Source organism: Brachycentrus maculatus, unplaced genomic scaffold (genome assembly GCF_059751285.1).
Source record: "Brachycentrus maculatus isolate JH-2025_06_01 unplaced genomic scaffold, ASM5975128v1 h1tg000039l, whole genome shotgun sequence".
Taxonomy (NCBI): domain Eukaryota; kingdom Metazoa; phylum Arthropoda; class Insecta; order Trichoptera; family Brachycentridae; genus Brachycentrus; species Brachycentrus maculatus.
In genome coordinates, this window is record NW_028280793.1 from 1,320,768 (window position 1) to 1,344,185 (window position 23,418).

Here is a 23,418-nt window from a genome sequence, read left to right on the forward strand (position 1 = left end):
AAGGCATCTTTATATGGGATGCTAAAAAGTAGATTTTTGGGGATTTTTTAACACTCATATTTAATCAATATCGTAAGTCTTTGAATAAATTAAATTAATGTTTAGGTATTTTTCGCACGGCTGGAATAAGTAATCACGTTATACTTGTGTAACATACATTCAAATATCGTTTATTTAAAATCCTGATACCACATCTTATGCCCATGTTATTTTTTATGTAATTTTTTTCATATCTGCTTGATTCGAAACTTTATAATCGTCGACAATATAATCGGTGATATTGTGCACCTATTTTGCAAGTCTTAAAATGGAAAAGTCACAAAATAAATGCGTCAAATATTGATTTCCTGAAATAATTTATCTACCTAAATATGTATATATTTGATACACCTTTCAATATGGCATTTATTAAAGTTGTGATTCATAACGTTTTCGGAGTACATGCATCAATTATTAGAAAACTTGAAAGTAAAAGAAAGCGCTTTTAGTGACAAAAGCATCTAACTGATGACATTTTAAATGTCTTTATAATCGTTCATAAAGTTCGATAAACCCTTTAATAGATAACTTCTTGACCTTCCTAGTATGTGTTTATAATTGTTTATTTATTATAATTGTTTTCTACGATGAGTAATAGTGAGAGCAATAAAGACTAATTGATTATTATTCTTTTCCTTGCATTATATTGCAATAAAAAATACTTTTTAATCGCGGTTTATTGTACCCGATACACTCTATGCTCTACTTATTTATGACAAGGATTCGATTTCATCTTAAAGGTAGATATGCACATAAATATCGTATAAAACACAGAATTTATAAACATTCTAAAATAAAACAACAGAGTTTCTGCTTAGTAAAAAAGCTTCTTTACATCTCACCAATAGATGTCTCTAGTGAAGTTCTAGTGATTCAAGAACAAGGTTTCTAAATTGGTTCATATATATAGAACTTCCAAGAATTTGAGTAGTGTGGTTGTCAATAATGGGTAGAATTGGTGTATGTTACACGTGTGTAAAGTGGCCACTTAAACCAGCCGATGACGGTCGTCAGCCCCGTAAATGCCCAGACTTCCATATTCTTCTTCATCTTTGATGAGATGTCAAAAAATAATATGAAAATAACTCCTGTAATTGGAGATAATCCAGATTTTGTGAACAAGTATTTGGACACACTCAAAATGTTGTAAAACAACTTTGTTTTAACCACTTTTTATTGGTACACTATATCCAACCAGTTTCGACAAGAACCTTGTCATCATCAGGGTTTATGTATAAAACATTGAAATACTCACAGTTTAATCTGCGAAAAACATTCAAGAAACAGAATTTATTATCTATTTATAAGAGACATTATTTTTTATAGATTTTACATTAACTATATGGAATAACACGATAACTTAAATATAAAAATAAAGTGGCATACATCGAAACGCGTGTTACAATAGATTTTAAGAAATAGTGGTATTTTACCAAGTAAAACTTAAATTAAAAATAAAACACTCGTTTAAGATAACTTTAGTATTTACGTAAACTTGACTAGTTTCAAGAGCTACATAACTAGAAAAGTAGAAAATAAAAAAATTCTAAAAAAATCTCTAAGAACGTTAATTGATTCTTTTTTTTTCACCAAAATCTCTGATCATTGCTCTCTATGTATATATATATATATATATATATATATATATATATATATATATATATATATATATATATATATATATATATGTATATGTTTATATATATATATATATATATATATATATATATATATATATATATATATATATATATATATATATATATAGATATATATATAGATATATATATATATATATATATATATATATATATATATATATATATATATATATATATATATATATATATATATATATATATATATATATATATATATATATATAGGGTCCGCCAAATAACTTTTTTTTTTTGAAAATGCTATAAAAAAAAAACTTCGTAGCTTCGGCTGTGTGGCACGTAGCGCCGTCCTGTTGAAACCAAATGTTGCCAATATCCTCCTCTTCAATTTTTGTGAACAAAAATCCGTTCAACATGGCCCGATAACGATCGCCATTGACTGTAACGGCCACTCCTTGCTCATTTTCAAAGAAAAATGGCCCAATTATGCCTCTGGACCAAAATCCGCACCAAACAGTGACTCGTTTTGGGTGTACCGGCTTTTCAATGTATGCGTGCGGGTTTTCTGTGCCCCAAATACGACAATTTTGCTTGTTTACATACCCGCCAAGATCAAAATGAGCTTCATCCGAAAAGATGATTTTTTTGGCAAAATCGGCATCTTCTGTAAGTCGATCGCAGGCCCACTCAGCGAAGCGAAAACGCATTGGATGGTCAGTTGGCTTCAACTCCTGAACCAATTGGACTTTGTATGGCGTCATACCAAGGTCTTTATGCAAAATTCGTCTCAATGATGTCTCCGAAATGTTCAATTGTTGAGAACGACGGTGAATTGATGTTGATGGCGCTTCACGCACACTTTCTGCCACAACATCGATATTCTCGGGTGTACGCACTGTTTTTGGCTTTTCACGCTTTGGTTTATCGATGAGGATGCCAGTTTCTTTCACTTTTTTCACAAGATAACGAACATACGGAGCTGACGGTGCTTCTCTTCTTCCAAAAACCGTACGCAATTTTCGCACACATTCTGCAACATTACCATGATTTTCAAAGTAATGTCGCAATATTTCCCAGCGTTGTTCAAGCGTATACACAACCATATTCGCTTAGCGGAAGGATAAAACTAATTATCTGTCAAATCAGACATGAGCTAAGTGTTACCATTCACGAAATAAGCACTAGTTGAAAAAAAAAACTTTAGATGGCGGACCCTATATATATATATATATATATATATATATATATATATATATATATATATATATATATATATATATATATATATATATATATATATATATATATATATATATATATATATATATATAAATATATTTACACTCTATATTAACTTAAACCCTGCACTTATCACTCCATTCACCTCTATCAGTACCTAGATTATCTTTTTATTCCTTGTCAGTTCGTACTTCCACAATTAATGTAAACACGACTAGTTTCGAAAACTACAGATGTTCTCATTAGCAGGTGAAAATTTAAACTTTGTATTTTAGTATGGCACGAAACCAGTGTGGTCTTATTATTGTAATTTAAAAATTATATTTATGTGTTTGATGAAATAAGTGAAGAGAAAAAAAATATTGTTATTTTTATATATGTTTAACTATATATATTAAAAAACCCTTAATTTTCTGTTGAACCGATCGGAAACCAAGTTCGGGATCTCATATGTGTAGAGAAACGTGCTAACCATTTTGAAAACAATGCAAAATAAAAAATTTAGATGTTTCTATAGGATATATTATTTATTGTTTCGGCATTTACTTTGTAGTAAGACATGTTAAAAATATTAAAGAAAACATTTGTTTTTATACCACTTGAGTTTATTTATGACTCTTAGTTTCGGAAGCTAAGCTTCTATCCTCAGGCCTAAATGTTAACATTCAGACGAAAATGAAGAATAGAGGGATAATGTATTTTTTCTTGTGATATGATACGATCTACCTACATGTGTATATTTGTACTAAATATGATTTATTTATCTATGTTAAATACAAAACGGACAGATTTCATTGTAGATACATTTTTAAAATATGTATTACCTATACGAGTACATCGTTGTTTGGCAATATCCCGGTAATTCAATAAATGGATATTTGAATACAAATCTGTTTAGATGAATTTCATTCTCATAAAATTATACGACAGATCGATATCATAACACGATTCAAGGCGACATTAAAATACGGTATTATTGTTATTCTAATAACTGTTTGGTTTTATTTTCAATCGATTACAATTCATTTCCCAGTTTTATTTATAATGAATATAATATTTTTCTATCTATCTATCTGATTCTGACTGTTCAGAATATTATATTTTTTCTATCTGATGTCTTTTGTTTTATTCAGTGCGACGCATGCGACATCTGGTGGTAGATCTGTTTTATGTAGGTACTATATGTAAGTATATTTATATTTATATATATATATATATATATATATATATATATATATATATATATATATATATATATATATATATATATATATATATATATATATATTTACATATACATGACCTGCCCACTAGCATCTCAGTCTAGTAATGCAATCTGTCTATATGTTTATTTAAATTTAAATAATATTTATTAGTTTGAAACAAAACAGACTACAAACTAAAAATATTCATATATGTATTGAAAGTAAATATTGTCAGATTGATAGCAAAGCGGCGTCAAATAACTTTATACTGGTATTTATTGCTTTATCGCATAGTAAAATATATTGCGGGTTTGGCGTGCCGAACGACGAGTCCCAAATTGGCGAAAATAATTGTCAATGTTGATAATTGTGATAGTAATGGTCATATTATTTTTTTGACATCTCATCAAAGATGAAGAAGAATATGGAAGTCTGGGCATTTACGGGGCTGACGACCGTCATAGGCTGGTTTAAGTGATTACTTTACACACGCGTAACATTCACCAATTCTACCCATTATTGACAACCACACTACTCAAATTCTTGGAAGTTCTATATATATGAACCAATTTAGAAACCTTGTTCTTGAATCACTAGAACTTCAATAGAGACTTCTGTTGGTGAGATGTAAAGAAGCTTTTAAGTAAGCAGAAACTCTTATATTAGTATGTGAGGTCCAAATCCTGGATCACAATCACACACATGAGAAACGCCAGAAAATACCATTTTCATTTTTATTATTTAAGCTTATAATTTGACCAGATATTTATTTACAACATTTTGAGTGTGTCCATCATCAAAGATGAAGAAGAATATGGAAGTCTGGGCATTTACGGGGATGTCAAAAAAATAATATGAAAATAACTCCCGTAATTGGAGATAATCCAGATTTTGTGAACAAGTATTTGGACACACTCAAAATGTTGTAAGTAATGGTCATCGTTTTTCATGTTAATTTTCTGGGGTAATTGTTTCCCATTGACACATGTGGCCCCTTATAGATATGGTGGGAACCCATTCTCCCAGTAATATTTAAAGGGTTGTGTCGATAAAAGCTCTTTATTTACATACACAAATTTATTGTACAATTATTGTAAATTAATATATACACAAACACATCTTCTTGATCTATAAATTATAACGATTTTATGGTATTGTGCATTCTATTTTTATAAATATCACCTTATCGAGTTATTAAGAAATGATTTCTAATTATAGTCGGTCGTTTTGCCTAGTCAGAAACATTTTCCGAAGGTACACCTGTTGCAAGCACATGAACCCGTTTGTTGTACGTGAATAACAATAGAAAGTATTTTTAACCATACCATGAATAAGCTCTTAAAGATATTTTCACTTTGTGTGTACTATTCGCTAAAAATATTCCCAACATTTTTTCTATTTTCTATTTTCTGTTTTTGTTTTTGTATTTATTAGTTGCCTTAGAAAAATTCTTCTTGCCATTATATAATATATAAGGATTTATGGCATATTTAGTTTGTATGTCTTAAACATGATAGTGGGTGTGTACAGTTCATTAAAAATTAACAAAGTTGATCCCTTAAAACAATACAAAAGATACAATGGATTAAATATTTTATATCAATCAAGATTTGTCATATCGCTCACTCCTTTCAAGAACGTCATAAATAAAAAAACGTGATTTTTCAGGAGAACGTTTTTAAAGTTTAAAAATATAATACAATCTATTAAAAATAAATAAATAAACAACGTCATATATCGAAAAACTTGATTTTTCAGGAGATCGTTTTTAAAGTTAATATAATAAAATGCATTAAAAATAAATATCAAGCCACTTATTGAACTTTTTTCTGTGCAACAGATCTTTTTAGGTGAAACCTGAAGTTTTTTTCTCCATTTGAAAAATATTTAGTTTTTTTAAAAATAATAATTAGACAATATATTTTCTTCAAAATGCAAAAACAACACTTTCTGCCCTGTAGCGGGTAAATATTTAGTTAAAAAATATGCCTCTTTTGCTAGGATATAGTACATTTTCTGGGCATTACGAAAACATGCATAACTGAAAATTGACGGTTTTTGATTTATGACGTTCTTGAAAGGAGTGAGCGATATGTCATATGTTTTATTAATAAGACACTACAAATCTAATAGACCTTTATGTGCTATTGCCTCGTTAATGTTTGTCAACTGAATACCTTATTTTGTTATATTGTTATATTGTGTTATAATATATGTTCTATTTTTAACGACATTATAAAAACGGTAAAAAGCGGTATATCTACCGCTGTGTTTCACTGTATTATCGTTAGCTATTATTTTATAAGACAATTTATCTAACTTGTATTAAAAGTTCAATGTCATTATTGTGAAACTATTATAGAATCCATAGCGCCAGACAGGAAGAAGACACTCTCTTTTTTATTTTGCTAATTAATTGACCTTATTTAATATAATCTCGTATCTTAGCAGGTACAATTTTTTTCAGGTCAATTTATATAGTTTATGCTCTAACAGAGTTTCCCAAACTTTTTTCATAACGAATCACTGTAACGTATTTTATTAATGGAACACTTAGCTTATTCACTCTCCTTATCATTGATCGTTCACTTTGTGTCTTCTTCTTCCTGGCTACATCCTAGCTTATTGTCCTTGTAGACTGCTGGGGTCAGCTGTCCTCGTCCTCAGGTTATAGGTGCTTCTGTCCTGGACAACGTCACCTAGGCCATGCCTTCGAATCATGTTATCTTTACGCTTCACCCAGGAATTCCTTGGTCTTTCACTAGATAACTTTCGAGAAAGATCCATTTCTGTTGCCTGGTTGTTCACTCTGTGTAATAAATACCATTTAAAAACTGTAGTTTCATTAATTGATTCTGCAGTCACTTTGTGGCAATATATATATATATATATATATATATATATATATATATATATATATATATATATATATATATATATATATATATATATATATATATATATATATATATATGTATATATATATATATATATATATATATATATATATACATATATATATATATATATATATATATATATATATATATATATATATATATATATATATATATATATATATATATATATATATATATATATATATATATATATATATATATATATATATATATAACATACATTAAAACACGTGTCACGATAGATTTGAAGAATAAGTGGTATTCACTGAAATTATAATATAAATTAAAAATCAAAAACTTTACTTCACGACTTCTACTTTGGGAATAACCATTCCCTCGCCAAGTCAACTATGGGCTGAAATGAAATTACATTATTTTTTGACATCTCAACATGGATGAAGAAGAATATGTAAATCTGGGCATTAACAGGGCTTACGACCGTCATAGGCTACATGTAACTTTCACCAATTCTACCCATGATTGAAAACCACACACACTATTTAAATTCTTGAAACGTCTAGATGTATTGATCAAACTCGAAACACAGTGTGCGAGAGTTCACTAGAAACATCTATGAGGAAAACTTTTATTAGCAGGAACTCTTTAATTTTTAAATTTGTATGTGAAATAATAATGTAAAAAATAACTCCTACTTGGAGATAATCCAGATTTGTGAACAAGTATTTGTACACACTCAAAATGTTGTAAAGTGGAATTGCTTGGCTTCTATTTTATTTTAAGTTATTAATAAAATTTTATTTTTTATTTTATTTTATAGTATAGATATAATCATTCCTATTTTTTGAGGAACACGTATTCAGGCTCCACGGAACACGAGTGTTTCGCGGAACATAGTTTGAGAATCCTGGTGCTTTAATATGAAAATATATTTGTCTTTTAAAATCGAACAATATTGAATTTCCTATATGAAACAACAAACTGATTTTCAAAATTTATTGCATTTTTTTGGTTTTATTTATTATTATATTTACTTTACAATGGTCGTCCTTTTTAATGTTGTGGAAATTATTATTCTAGCCTTTGATTTATGCTTTATGACTAGGTACAGTATCGAACTGATTAATTGAAACAAAACTTTTTTTCGTATTTTCTACACCCTCTAAAAAAATGTTTTGGGACGTATTATGGACCTCGTATTATGGACCAAGGCTGGTTCTTTCAGTGAGTGAGATGATGAATAGCGAGAAGTATCACCCAATTCTACTGAAAAAGATGCTACCAGATATACAAAAACGAAAGTCAAATGGTAATGGAATATTTCAGCAGGATTTAACCCCCTGACACAAATCCAAAAAAATGATGAAATTTTTCGCACAAAAACAATGAACTGTGTTGGACTGGTCAAGAATTTTGCCAGACATAAATCTTATTGAAAATATATCGGCAATCTGTATGAATCGGCTCTCCAAAATTGATTGCACTACGGTGGAAAAGCTCATTTTGTCCATAATTCAGGCATGGTTTCGAGACGAAAAAATTGCATCCACGTACCAAAACATTATATAATAGATGCCAAGAAGGGTATAATCATTGATCGAGCCAAAATGAGATCATATTAAATGTTAATTTGTGATATATCTAATAACCAAAAGATTTTATAAAACTTTTTACGAAAATACAACAAAAATGTTTTGTTTCAATTAATCTGTTCGATACTGTATGTACATAAGTTGTTTTTGTCAAGATTCGATTTCACGTTTAAAGGTTACCTGCCTAGAACGAAAACTGGTTTTGTGGAGATTATCTATGCCAAATTATGTAAGGAAAAAATACAATATGTATCGAATAAAATCAAATACATTTTCAAATACGTTTGGATTTGATTTAAGAATTGGAATTTATTGTATTTTAAAATACACAAAAAAATCTTTTGTTGTTTTATTGTGATAACTATTATTTTTTACTCCTTGATTTAGAGGTTTTATTTTAAGGACGGTATCGCAACTCTTTAGCTTAAATTATATTGAATAAATTCTTTTTAAATATTTTTTTTTTTATATATGATTTTTTTCAAAATTTCCAAGGTCCCACAGGCCGACAGATATGTCATGAAAACAAGTGGTACATACCTACATACCTAAATTTAAATATTAAAAAATAAAAACACTTGTATGAGACCACATTTGTGTTTATTACAGTCAACATGATAAGTTTCAAGAATTACAAATGTTTTCATCAATTAGTGAAATACAAACATGTTTGTATTTTCACTTGATGAGAACATCAAGTGAAAATACAAACGAAACTAGTGGTGTTTAGATTAATAAACTCAAAAGTCATCTTATACAGGTGTTTTATTTTTATATTTAAATCGTGTTATTTCTCCAAGTTAATGCCAAAACTACAAAATAATAGAGTTTATTTACGTTTTTAAATATAAAAATTAAAAACACTTGTTAAAGATCACTTTATAAGTTAATTAATGTAAACATCGGTAGTTTCGAGAACTATAGTTGTTCGTATCAACATATGTATTTATACAAGCTGTATATAAACTCAAAAAGTGGTCTTTTACAAGTGATTTTTTTTTTAAATTAAAATTATTATACAGATATAAAAAAAAACCCCAATGAAATTCTTAAAAATGAATTTTAATCCCTTTCATGTATGCAATGTAAAAAACTATTTTATAAATTAATTTTAATTATATATATTATGTATATATTAAATATCAGTATATTATGTATGTGAGGTCAGAATCCTGGATTATAATCACATACATGAGAAACGCCAGATAATTTCATTTTTGTTTTTTGTTATTTTGGCTAATAATTTGACCAGTTAATTTATTTACAACATTTTGAGTGTGTCCAAATACTTGTTCACAAATCTGGATTATCTCCAATTATATGAGTTTTTCATATTATTTTTTGACATCTCATCAAAGATGTTTTTTTAATATAAATTTTCGATTGTTATCAATCCCATTTTAACAATATTGTCAATAAATATTATGGAAGGAATTCGATGATAGTTATACTTATCGATAAAAACAAGTGTTTATTACCTAAATCCGTTATTTTATCATGTAATAAGCCGAAAAAAATAGGATTAGGATTTTGAGAGTATGTATGTAGGTACATAAATTGAAGAGACTGAGATAAACTCATACTTATTTTTTGATCGCCATACTTTATTCTTGTACAAATTCTTTTATTCCAAAACAAATACTAAAGGAATTCCTAATTAATGTTCGCTGTCTTAAATCATTTTGATTATAGCTAGTATTCATGGTTTGAAATATGATTTACTGCGAGTAATAATTATTTTGATAGGTTTATATTTCAATTGACTCCTTACTCTGCATGCCTTCCTAGCACTATAATCATGGAGTATCGAAAAGGTCGCCATAAAATACTAAACTCCTATAATTTATGTCCGCCCCCGTAGTGTAATGGTCAGCACGCTCGGCTACCGTTCTGGAGGTCCCGGGTTCGATTCCCAAGGGGGGTAAAATAAATAAAAGTGATTTTTTCACTGTCATATTTATTCAATATTACCCTGGACTGGTACCTGAAGCGGAGGGCTGATCACCTTTCCTTCATGTGTAAACGATCAAGATAACACTGCGTTTATATGACGCAGTGCCCTATGCACCATTGGGTGAGGATAAGGGTTTTATTATTATTATATTATAATTTATTTATTATTACAGCCGATAGAAGTAGAGTTATTATCTCCTTTTAAGTTTAGCAAGTCATTCAATCATAACACTGCCCGCGTATAAATGTTACACCAAAAACGTAAATATATGTATTTTAAATAATCGTTATCTTTTAGACTATGTCGCTCACTCCTTTCAATAACGTCATTTATCAAAAATCGAAAATTTTGAGTTGTGCATGGTTTTGGAATTCCCTGAAAATGTACTATATCCAAGCTAAAGCGGCATATTTTAAACTTAATATTTACCTATATTATTTCGAGAAATAAAAATACTTTGTGTTCTGATCCACTCACATTTTTATTAACCAACTAGTTTCGGTAACAACCTGTTGCCCCCTTCAGGGTTTAATTTATGACTATGTGAGTGGATCAAAACACAAAGTATTTTTATTTCTCGAAATAATATATCAATATGATCCACAAAGTTAATGCTTTCAATATTCAAAACTTAATATTTACCCGCTACAGGGTAGAAAGTATTATTTTTACATTTTGAAGAAAATGTATTGTTTTATTATTTTTTTAAATATACTTAATATTTTTCAAATGGAGAAAAAACCTTCAGGTTATACCTAAAAAGATCTGTTGCACAGTTAAAAGTTCAATAAGTGGCTTGATATTTATTTTAAATACATTTTATTATATTCACTTTAAAAACGATCTCCTGAAAAATCAAGTTTTTCGATATATGACGTTGTTGAAAGGAGTGCGTGATGTGTCCAAACATCTTTTTTTTACAAAACAAAAATTATACAGCTTAAGTTTTTATTAATGCATTCGTAACTTTGAGTAATAATATGAAACACCTATGTTTTATGTGAAGTCATACATTCTGCATTTCTGGTAATATCGTATTTTTTTGTAGGTACCTACCGATAGTCAGTTTGATCGGCGAAAGTATTATACAATACAAAGAGAGATTTAAATATAATAATAAATTACTTGTAAAAGGGCACTATAGAGTTTATGAATGTTAACAAAACTAGTTTTAAGAACTACGAATGTTGTTATCATCAGGTGAACAAAAAAAACTAATATTTATTTTATATTTTTATATTTGAATAATCATGTAATTCCACTTAATAGCCAAATCAAATTAAAACTTACAATCCAGAAGAAAGCAGAGAGAATATAATGCTACACCGCTCTGTCTTTATTCTCATTCTTCGCCTCTTCCACATTCATGCAAGTACTCATATATATTCACTTCAAACCCTTATCCGCACCCCAATGGTGCATAGGGCACTGCATCATATAAACGCAGTGTCATATTGATCGTTAACACATGAAGGGAAGGTGATCAGCCCTCCGCTTCAGGTAGCAGTCCAGGGTAATATTGAAAAAATATTACAGTAAAAAAAAATCACTTATATTTATTTCACCCCCCTGGGAATCGAAACCGGGACCTCCAGAACGGTAGCCGAGCGTGCTGGCCATTAAACTACGGAGGTGGACTCCTTACCACTCATTATTTTGACTCCTAACCTGACCACGCTCAAATATACCTAAACCAATTAATTTGTATGGATAAACAGTCATTTGTATAGATTTTTCCAATATTAATTTAATTTCCAAAAGGTTGCATGATGTTTCAACCTGCTATTATTAGTGATTACGCCGTTTTTCGTGATCGAAACGCATAAAATTTTGATCAGTATCCCTTATGTACAAATTTAGAAAGAAATATAAGTTTGTAGGACAAACGTGATCTTTTTATGCCAACGGAATGTCGTGAATAAAGGAAGTTATGAATAAATCATGAATGTGTTTTGATAATATTGGAATCGTTTAACGGAACTAAATAGGTCAAAGTAACAGATTTCCAGATAAACGAATGAGTCCTATAAAAATGATAATATTTTTATGATCATGTTACGAATTAGTTTTAAAAAATCGTGATATTAAGGTATCATCAATTTGCTGAATTTATTTAAACGATTAAACTACTTTCCATCGTAAATATATGATAAATTGGATCATCAATATATTTGAATATCAATCCGCCAATTCCGTTAATATCAGGCAGTGGCGATCATGCATTTTTTAAACATAAAAGCCTTTATCACCTTTCTCTTATGTAATTATTGTTATTAACTCTACTGAAATTCATTTTGTCAGAAATTAAAAAAAAAAATAGTTGTTTACCACTGCCTATTTGTATATAACATAAAACCCCTGTGGGTAAATAATATTATAGCGGCTGTCATAAAAAAAACACGCTGTCCGCTATGAGTTACGTTGCGTTCAACAGATGGCGCTACCATTGTGGTAAAAAATGTGTCCCAAAAAACATGTTTTTACCTGTCACAGCTAAAAATACCTGTTGCAAATTTGAATGCAACGTTGCGTCAAAATTTCCAAGCAATCAATCAATAACTTTACAAAATTGAAGATAACTTTAGAAAATTGACAAACGAACAATCATATTTTTATTTATGCAGATATCAAATCAAAGTATGCATATGCGGATTACGTTTTTAATAAATCACAATCGTCATTAATATATTTCTTTCTGACTATATAATACGAGCTTATTCTAAGCTCTTAAAGAGAATTTAAGAGATTTACCGCAATAAAACTCCGCTTTTAATGAAAAAAAAACATGTGTTACATTCCTCTAATAATTGTTAAAATAAAATATTTTGTTATCCAGCAGGTACCTACTGAGTTTTAAAAACAAATTGCTTGATAATTTTTAATATCACGGTTTATCCACTAAGTATTTATTTAAATTAAAAAAATGTCGCCCTGGGTACGACACGTAAAAATGCGCCCTATCCTCCATTTCAAGTAGGTACTCTAGTTTCTGCGAAAAATATTTGAAAACACTGACTATATAATACTATACATACTACACCAAGAAGGCTTGTTGTTTGGCTTGCGTGTTTTTCAAAAATAAAACAGTATTTTTTCTTTGTCATTTTATTGTATTTCCTGGTGTAGATTGATCGAAGTGTTTGGATGTTTTTATTTATTCGATAAACGGTTTTTTCTTTGTGCCAAATACTTTGTGAATATAAATCATATTTTTATGTACTTTAAACATAATATATCTCACCCATAGATGTCTATAGTAAAGTTCTAGTGTTGTAAGAACAATGTTTCAAAATTGGTTCATATATATAGAACTTCCAAGAAGTTGAGTAGTGTAGTTGTCAATAATGGGTAGAATTGGTGAATGTTACACGTGTGTAAAGTGATCACTCAAACCAGCCTATGACGGTCATCAGCCCGTAAATGCCCAGACTTCCATATTCTTCTCCGTCTTTGATGAGATATCAAAAAATAATATCTAAAAAAATTACTATAATTGGAGATAATCCAGATTTGCGAACAAGTATTTGGACACACTAAAATATTGTCAGTAGAAGAAGAATATGGAAGTCTGGATATTTACATGGCTTTTGATCTCTAATAGGCAAAATGAAGTGATCACTCAATCAGCCTGATTTAAAAACTTTCACAAAGACACATATTTTAATTAAAATTCAAATTAAAATTGAGAAATTGTATGAGTGATGAATGAATAGTCAAACAAATTTATGAAGCGAATGTGGTTGGAATTAGGAGCAAAAGAAATACGAATACACTTGGCGTCATTAAGTATTTCAAATAATTAAAAGTGGTCAGGTCAGGAGTCGGAATAATGCGTGAAAGTGGAAGAGGCGATTTGGCGTTCTATTTTCTCTGCCTACCGTGGCGTGATGGTTATTTCATTAGTTGGTTATATTCAATAGTTTAATATTTCAATCAATATTAATTGCTTTTTTTTAATGTACATCATCAATATTAATTGCTTTTTTTTAATGTACATATAAAATATTAAAATATAAAAAATTATTATTTTTGACATCTCATCAAAGATGAAGAAGAATAAGGAAGTCTGGGCATTTACGGGGCTGACGACCGTCATAGGGTGGTTTAAGTGATCACTTTACACACGTGTAACATTCACCAATTCTACCCATTATTGACAACCACACTATTCAAATTCTTGGAAGTTCTATATATATGAACCAATTTAGGAACCTTGTTCTTGAATCACTAGAACTTCACTAGAGACATCTATTGGTGAGATGTAAAGAAGCTTTTTACTAAGCGGAAACTCTTATATTAGTATGTGAGGTCCGAATCCTGGATTACACAGAATTTGGACACACTCAAAATGTTGTAAAAAATATATATATATAAAACGATGAAATAAAAAAAAGGGATATGAAAAGTTGTTTATATTTTTTTGAAGTCTGAAATTGGTTATGTATTTTAGATAGTCTCTTGTTGCACAACTGCGGCCACTAGAGCAGTATTCACCCTCTTCAATAATGTACGACGGCCCATCCAATTATAAGGGTGGTTTTTGGCTGTATACCTACTACCCTATTTCCCGAATTTCCCAACCACAAAACGTCACCGCTAAGTAATAATTATAATATCTGTAGGTTCTTTAGCCGGATAGGTGAATTCCTAATTTCTACCTTAATTATTTTACCCTTATATAAAATAGTCATCAGACTCGCCTATTGTCTTATTCTGACATTCGTTGATTCTTTCATAATTAAAAAAAATACAAAGATTGTACAGCGGTTTTTCATTTACTTGTGGCTTTTTCTATTTTGTCAATTTATGCATCTTGGCCAGAACAAGTCGCTCACCCCTTTCAACAACGTCATATATAAAAAAAACTAGATTTTTCAGGAGATCGTTTTTAAAGTTTAAAAATATTATAAAATGTTTTAAAAATAAATATCAAGCTACTTATTGAACTTTTTACTGTGCAACAGATCTTTTTAGGTAAAACGTGACTGTTTTTTCACAAATGTGACTGTTTGTTGTGACTGGGGGATCAAATAAATATAAATGATTTTTACACTCTAATTTCTACACTCGGCTACCGTTCTGGAGGTCCCGGGTTCGATTCCCAAGGGGGGTAAAATAAGTATAAGTGATTTTTTCACTGTCATATTTATTCAATATTACCCTGGACTGGTACCTGAAGCGGAGGGCTGATCACCTTTCCTTCATGTGTAAATGATCAAGATAACACTGCGTTTATATGACGCAGTGCCCTATGCACCATTGGGGTGCGGATAAGGGTTTTATTATTATTATTATTATATTACCCTAGACTGGTACCTGAATCACTTTTCCTTCATGTGTTAACGATCAAGACAGCATTGTGTTTATATGATGCAGTGCCCTATGCACCATTGGGGTGTTAATTAGGGAATGTTAACAAGGTTTGAAGGCAATTATTACCTGGGTTTAAAGAAAGTTAAATTGCAATTTATCGTATGTGTATTGGGCCTTAATATCATTGGATAACCGCGTTACCAGAATAGGGCAGGTAGGGCGATGCGTGCGGTGGCTATCGAGCGGCGGCACGTGGCACGCACGTGCCAGCCGGTGACGTCACCGGCCCCAGCTACTAGACTAGCCTGCCGGGCAGATTTTCCGGCGGGGAGCATCTCGGGTAGGTATATGAAGGATGGCGTGCGGGTATCGAGGCGCTCGGAAGCTCTGAAGCTCCGATGTCGAACTAGTTTCTTATGCCATTTTGTCTTGGATATTATTTTTTTGTGATCACGGTGCGCGTAAATTCGATCACGCTAAACTGTCGAAGTCGTTTTTATTTAAAAAAAAAAACCGGACTGCCGGGCGGTAAAATCCCTGTAGTGCACAAGCGCTCTAATATACCGAGCCTGGGAATGTAGCGGAAGCTTTCAAAGTATACCTACTCTTGCATGCTGATGATTATTGAGGTTGCCAGCTTTTGAAGTGAGCGGAAGAGCTTTTCCGATCAAGTACGTAATCCCTTGCAGCACAAGACACACGTAGACGGGTGTAATTTGAAATGAATCCCGGGTAGTTCTGACGGCGCATTTCCTTCCCCCTAGCGTGCCGGTAGATTTGACTTTGATGAACGGCTCGGTTAGTTATTGGTAGCTTCCGTGATCGCGACCTGTATCTAATCTGGGAGGAACTACTCACAAATCGTGCAGTCGGATACAAATGTACCCACCCTTGCACGAGCGCGTCATCTTCATCCCCTCGATACCAACCCCGCGGTTGACGTTTGACCTATTTTTATTAATGGAGGGGGGCGTCTAAAACGTTGACATACGAATGGTAATAAAATACGCATTTGATCCTGCGTTCGTGTCGATATACATTTGTAATATATTATAACCGTTTTGTCAAATGCATATTTTTTTTGCTTCAAATCAAAATTTAATGGCTAGTTCGTTAGATTTATTATATCCGTATTAGAAATAGAAAGCTCTCTATTTTTCATATAAATTTATACACACATTTATATATATATATATATATATATATATATATATATATATATATATATATATATATATATATATATATATATATATATATATATATATATATATATATATATATATATATATATATATATATATATATATATATATATATATATATATATATATATATATATATATATATATATATATATATATATATATATATATATATATATATATAAAAGTGGTGTTAGGCCAGCTTAAGACTCGCCAAAAATGAAAATATGAATAAATACCTAAATGAAAGTGCCTTAGTTTTAGAGATATTTCCACTTTAATGAATTTCCGGAACATCTACGCCTTAGATCAGTTTTTTTGAGAGCTATTTGTAAAATTTCCTTATTTTAGGATTCACCATAAAATACAAAAATAATTTAATTTAACATAAACACTTTTCATTTTACTAAACCCAAGCAATTGTTTACATCGGAATTCCTAATAAATGAAATTATTATAAAATCAGCTCATTTTTTCATAAATATTTTTTATTTTTTATTTTACAAAATCAATAATTCGAAACAACGTTTGTGCATACGTAATTGCGATCTTTATTTATTTAATAAGTCAAAATGATATGGTAATGAAGATTTCAGTGATATTTTTATTTTTGTAAAAAGCTTGACCTTTTTTATAAAAAAAGGTCAAGCTTTTTTCAAGTTTCGGGACCTTTTTTATAAAAAAAAAGCCCTGTATATACCTAAAATTGACACTAGCAGTTATATTAGCTACCATTCAGTCTACAGTCTCATACAAATATTTTATATGTGTTTTTACCAAATAGAGGTGAAGATTCATGTTTTTTTTGTACCTTTTCAAGCCGCTCTTCTCAAAATTTACATAATAATTTCATAATACATTAAAAATATAAATAAGCCGCGGTCAATGTCAACATGTTGGTGCCTAATATAGTATCGATGATGTCATTTAGGATTTAAGTAAATAAGCTATCTGCATAAATAATTATTTTGTCCGTCTGTAACGTCTCGAAGTTCTTCAAATAAAGGCAAATCCATTTGAGCATTTTATTAATTGGTAAGAAATATTCAAAAGCTGTTCAAGGTGTTTGTTGAAGAAAAACATTGGGACTAGTAAATTAGGTATTGAGTACTTTGTCTTGTTTCATTAATATCTTCTTTTTGTAGATCCTAGGGATCTGTTTGTGCCTCCGTCTGTCGCTCTTGGGATGTCGACTCCCAGCTGTCTTTCCATCTTTTCAGAGGTCTGCCTGGGGGTCTGCGTCCTTCAGGGTTGCCTTGAAGGGCGATACGTGGAAGTCTGTCTTCTTACATTCTGTTCATATGTTCCTTCCAGTATCGCCTTCGTTGTCGTCCCCACCTCACGATATCCTCCGTCTTACACATGCTCCGAATGACGGTATTTCTTACTCGGTCTCGCAATGTGTTTCCGGTTATGGAGAGTCTTCATCTCGAAGGTTCGAAGTCGAGATTTTGTTCTGGAAGTATCTGCTCTAGCCTCAATCCCATAAGTGGCTATTGGTCGAACACATGTTTTTTTTATATTTCATTAGTTTATTTATATTTATTTATTTATTGTTTCAGATGAGCAAGAACGCGTACAAAAGAAGACTTTCGTAAACTGGATCAACTCCCATCTCTCTAAGGTAAAAATAATTGTATATTTTTACTATTTAAATGCTTCACTCGTTATAAAGTATTCACTTGTTTGCTATACAGAGTAGAATTTTTCACTAATAACTAAAAAAATATACGTACATATTTTTATTCTAAATTTCCGACAATATTTCATTACTCACAAGCGAAAGCCTTTGAAAATCAGCTTTTGTAACTATACGAAAGATTGCCGAATATATAAAAGTACCTACGAGCAGTGGCGTGCATTCCATATGCACACATAAGCAATGCCTTACCTTTTTTAGTGGGAAAAATATATAAAAGTACCTATGAACAGTGGCGTGCGTTCCATATGGACACATATGCGGTACCTACCCGAATTAACCGGAAAAATATGTAAAACTGTGATAGTGAAGGAAATGTGCGTTTAATAATATGTATTAAGAAGAAAAAAACTGCGTGTTTTATCAGTTATTATTCAGCGACATGACTATTTGAGCGATTGTTTTTGTCATGAATTACATGGAATTATAGTAACTATAAACATTAAAAGTAAATCTCCTCACTAGTAGGCATAGGCTATAAAACATAAAAAAAGTTGAAGCCTAAGTAGGGCCATGATAAGCGGTGTTGCATAAGCCGTAGCTAGATTTCAGTCACATGGACGTTCGTTAGGTAATTAAAAAACAGACATGACTAATTACTGTTATAATCTTGAGACTTGAAAATAGACAGTCATATGTGAAAGAAAAGTTTTATATATTTTTTTTAACTCTGCGCACCCTGCATACAAATAGGTACACACTCGTATAGTAATTTATAATATTATTTAGTTGTATGACTAAAAATACTGTCTTTGCAAGTATCTAACGCATAATGAACCCAAAAGAAAGATGTCGCTGACATTACTCAATCCGTTGAAGTGAGGTCGGAAGGGCTTGGCCTGTTTATCGTTTTTTAAATGGGATTAATTGTTGGTTTTATTTTGTAGCGAGTTCCACCGCTTAGAGTAGATGACCTGATCCACGACCTGAGAGATGGCACACGACTACTCGCCTTATTGGAGATCCTGTCTGGAGAGAAACTGGTAAATACGACTTTTATTTTATAACAAATAGGCGTAGGTAATGCCTACGATGCATGGAAATTGAGAATGAAATTTAACTAGCTAAACTAGCTAAACAGTTGACATGTGCTGGATTTAGCGGAATTGCTTTTAAAAGGGTATCAATCATAGCTAGCCAATATAATGCCATCATTGCTTTTACCATACATAATTCTTTCTTTTTTTAACTCAATTCTAGGGATAAGTCATTCAGATAGTACGCCGTCTTATTCGAACGACATTTTTAGTCAAAAAATTCATTAATAATATATAAATAAATTAATAAAAATAAGAAACAGCTGGTATCCCCTCTTTATACTTCAACGCCCCAAGGACACAACTTTAAAATTTAAACTTTACTTTACAAACGGTGTGAAGTTAAGTACATGATCAATATACTATAGTCATTTGCCGTAAAAAAATCATTTTTGCATGTAAAATTTACATATTCGAATGGAAAAGTGGTAAGCTCTATTTTTTTACGGTTTTACAGCAGGTTTGTCAAGGGGTACCATATTTTCCAAAAAAACTGCCTTCTAGTGACATCTACACAAATAATATGAAAACAAGCATCTGCGCGGGATATTTAATACATCGCTCACTCCTTTCAAGAACGTCATAAATCAAAAATTGTCAATTTTCAGTTGTGCATGTTTTCGGAATGCCCAGGAAATGTACTATATCCCAGCAAAAGCGGCACATTTAAAACATAATATTTATCCGCTACAGGGCAGAAAGTGTTGTTTTTGCATTTATAAGAAAAGGTCCAGTCTGATGATGTCGGTAACGACGAAACCCGGTCGCTGGTCAAATAAAAATAAAGTGGAAAAGCTAAAAATATTGGTTTTAATCTAATAATATATTAGAAAAGGTATTGTTTAATTTTTTTTTAACTAAACTAAATATTTTTTAAATGGAGAAAAAACCTTCAGGTTTTACCGAAAAATATCTGTTGCACAATAAAAAGTTCAATAAGTGGCATGATATTTATTTTTAATGCATTGTATTATATTTTTAAACTTTAAAAACGTTCTCCTGAAAAATCGAGTTTTTTTTATTTATGACGTTCTTGAAAGGAGTGAGCGACATACGTATTTTTTAAATGTTGCTATTTCTCAACACTCAATAAATTCGTATTAGTTTTGGAAGTAGGTACCCAATTAGTTCCTACTATTTTTATTTTACGAAATTGCAACATTTAAAAACAAACTGTCAACCGCATGTCAACAGCAACAACGTGTTTTGGTTGATGTCATTTTCATAACAATAACATTTCAACAATAACAATAACATCAATAACGTTTTTTTTTCTTTTCGAAATAAAATTGGTGCAAAATATAATTTTCCTATGATTTTCCTTTAAGCAAGTTTAAAAGCATGTACCGTTTCAAAGGTGACCTGTTGTTGTGTACGTAATATATTTTTTAAAATATATATTGAAGACATATTGGCGTTGTATTTAGACGATATGTTCATATTGAAGATTTTTGTTTATTAAAAATTAAACATTTGTCTTAGACCACGAATTGAGTTTATTTCATTTCACCCAACTAGTTTTGAAAACTACAGATGTTTTTGAAACTAGTTGTGTGAAATTAAATGAAATGAAAAGTGATCTGATACAAATGTTTATTCTTTTAATAATTATCACCATTTTGCGAATGTGGACAAGATATAGGGGATGCTGACCATACATTATTTCAGTGTCCGCTCAGAACAGAGAAGGAAAACTTTATAAATAGCTTAACACGGGCAGGAATCTAACTCCCCACCCAAGTATCCACCCTTCTTTCTAAACCTACTTCTAGAATCACAGTCATTATTTCTTAATAATTATTTCTTAATATTGCCCAGATTACAATGTTCTTCTTCATCTATGTTGAGATGTCAAAAAACAATTTTTTAATTTTTTTTATTTTTTTTAAAATTTTATTTAAAATTCTTTTGCATTACATAAATTCAAAAACAAAAAATATTTATAAAAAATAAAAATGAATACAAAAAAAGGTCCCACAAAGGCATGGCCTGTGTGTGGGTATACAAAATAAATAGTCATAGTACAGGGTATAAGGGTATAGGTTTCTAAGTATAATTAGTTAATACAAAATACAAAAAACTTAATTTAAATACAAAAAAAAAAAAAAATACTTGACTCTCAGTGAGCTATTATAATTTTTTTTTTAAATTAAAACTTAAACATAAAAAAGATGACAAAGTAAAAAAGTAAAAAGCTAGCGATCATGTGCTAAATGAAAAAGGAACTTAAATCTGTCTCTTCTATAAATAATCTAAGCAAATTTTTAAATTTACACGAACTAAGGGAATTAACATCTAACAAATAGTCTTTGTGGAATAAATTGAACAGTTTTATATAAATAACAGTTTTAATATAAATTCACGATCTAACAATAGTGAATTTATTTATATTGTTGTTCTAATTCATGGTGTCATTTTGTTTAAAAACACGACGATGACGGTCGTAAGCTCCGTAAATGCCCAGACTTCCATGTTCTTCTTCACCTATGTTGAGATGCAAAAAATAATATGAGGTTTGTCGTGTTTCCGCAGCCCATGGAGAGGGGCAGGGTCCTCCGCCGGCCGCATTTCCTCAGCAACGCCAACACGGCGCTGCGCTTCCTCGCCAGCAAGAGGATCAAGCTGGTGAACATCAACCCCGCCGACCTGGTGGACGGCAGGCCTCCCGTCGTGCTGGGCCTCATCTGGACCATCATCCTCTACTTTCAGGTAAAGTCATGTGACAACTTGCCACGCGCGCCATTATCTGGATACTATAACTGGTGACAATACATGGTAGGCCGCAATGGAGAACCCGATTTGAAGTGGTGGTCATTTGTTTTGTTCGCCTCCGTAGTGTAATGGTCGGCACGCTCGGCTACCGTACTGGAGGTTCCGGGTTCTATTCCCAGGGAGGGTCAAATAAATATAAGTGATTTTTTCACTCTAATATTTATTCAATATTACCCTGGACTGGTATCTGAAACGGAGGGCTGATCACCTTTCCATCATATGTTAACCTTCAAGATATCACTGTGTTTATATGATGCAGTGCCCTATGCACCATTGGGGTGCAGATAAGGGTTTGAAGAAAAAAATTAATACGTTAACGATCAATATGACACTGCGTTTATATTATGCAGTGCCCTATTCACCATCAGGTGCAGATAAGGGTTGGAAGAATGAAGAAGGTCATTTGTTAGTTTAGTTTAGCCATATAGGTTTTGTTTTGAAAATCGTGCCGTGTTCATGCCGCTCAAATCAAAACATATTTAATACATTGTTCTCGGGCGGGTTTTTCATCAACCCCGATCCCAATTATACTCAGACAGTCTGCCGCCCGACCCTCAGTATACTAATCACAAGTAACCGCAAACCCTATTCCAATCTCTAAAATGTTTTTTGGCATCTCTCGCGCTCTGTCAAAAGTAAGCAAATGGAAGGCTTACAAGCGTCGCCCGCTCTCTACCAACAGTATGTAAAAGACACTTTTAAACTCCTGTAAACAATGCTTTAATACAAAGATACGACGGTCTAAAGCCCCGTAAATGCCCAGACTTCTTTATCCGCACCCCAATGGTGCATAGGGCACTTCATCATATAAACACAGTATTATCTTGACCGTTAACACATAAAAGAAAGGTGATCAGACCTCCGC

At 31.1% G+C, this 23,418-nt stretch overlaps 1 protein-coding gene across 1 annotated transcript in view; it reads left to right on the forward strand.

Annotated features, from left to right (window-relative positions):
* The window catches only part of LOC148312479 (uncharacterized), a 199,353-nt gene that overhangs the window by 24,913 nt on the left and 151,022 nt on the right, over positions 1 to 23,418 (forward strand). The window contains exons 3-5 of the mRNA XM_088276683.1: positions 18,608 to 18,669; positions 19,632 to 19,727; positions 22,314 to 22,490. Coding sequence (XP_088132809.1) covers positions 18,608 to 18,669; positions 19,632 to 19,727; positions 22,314 to 22,490 — 335 coding nt within the window. The remainder of the gene's footprint in view (positions 1 to 18,607; positions 18,670 to 19,631; positions 19,728 to 22,313; positions 22,491 to 23,418) is intronic.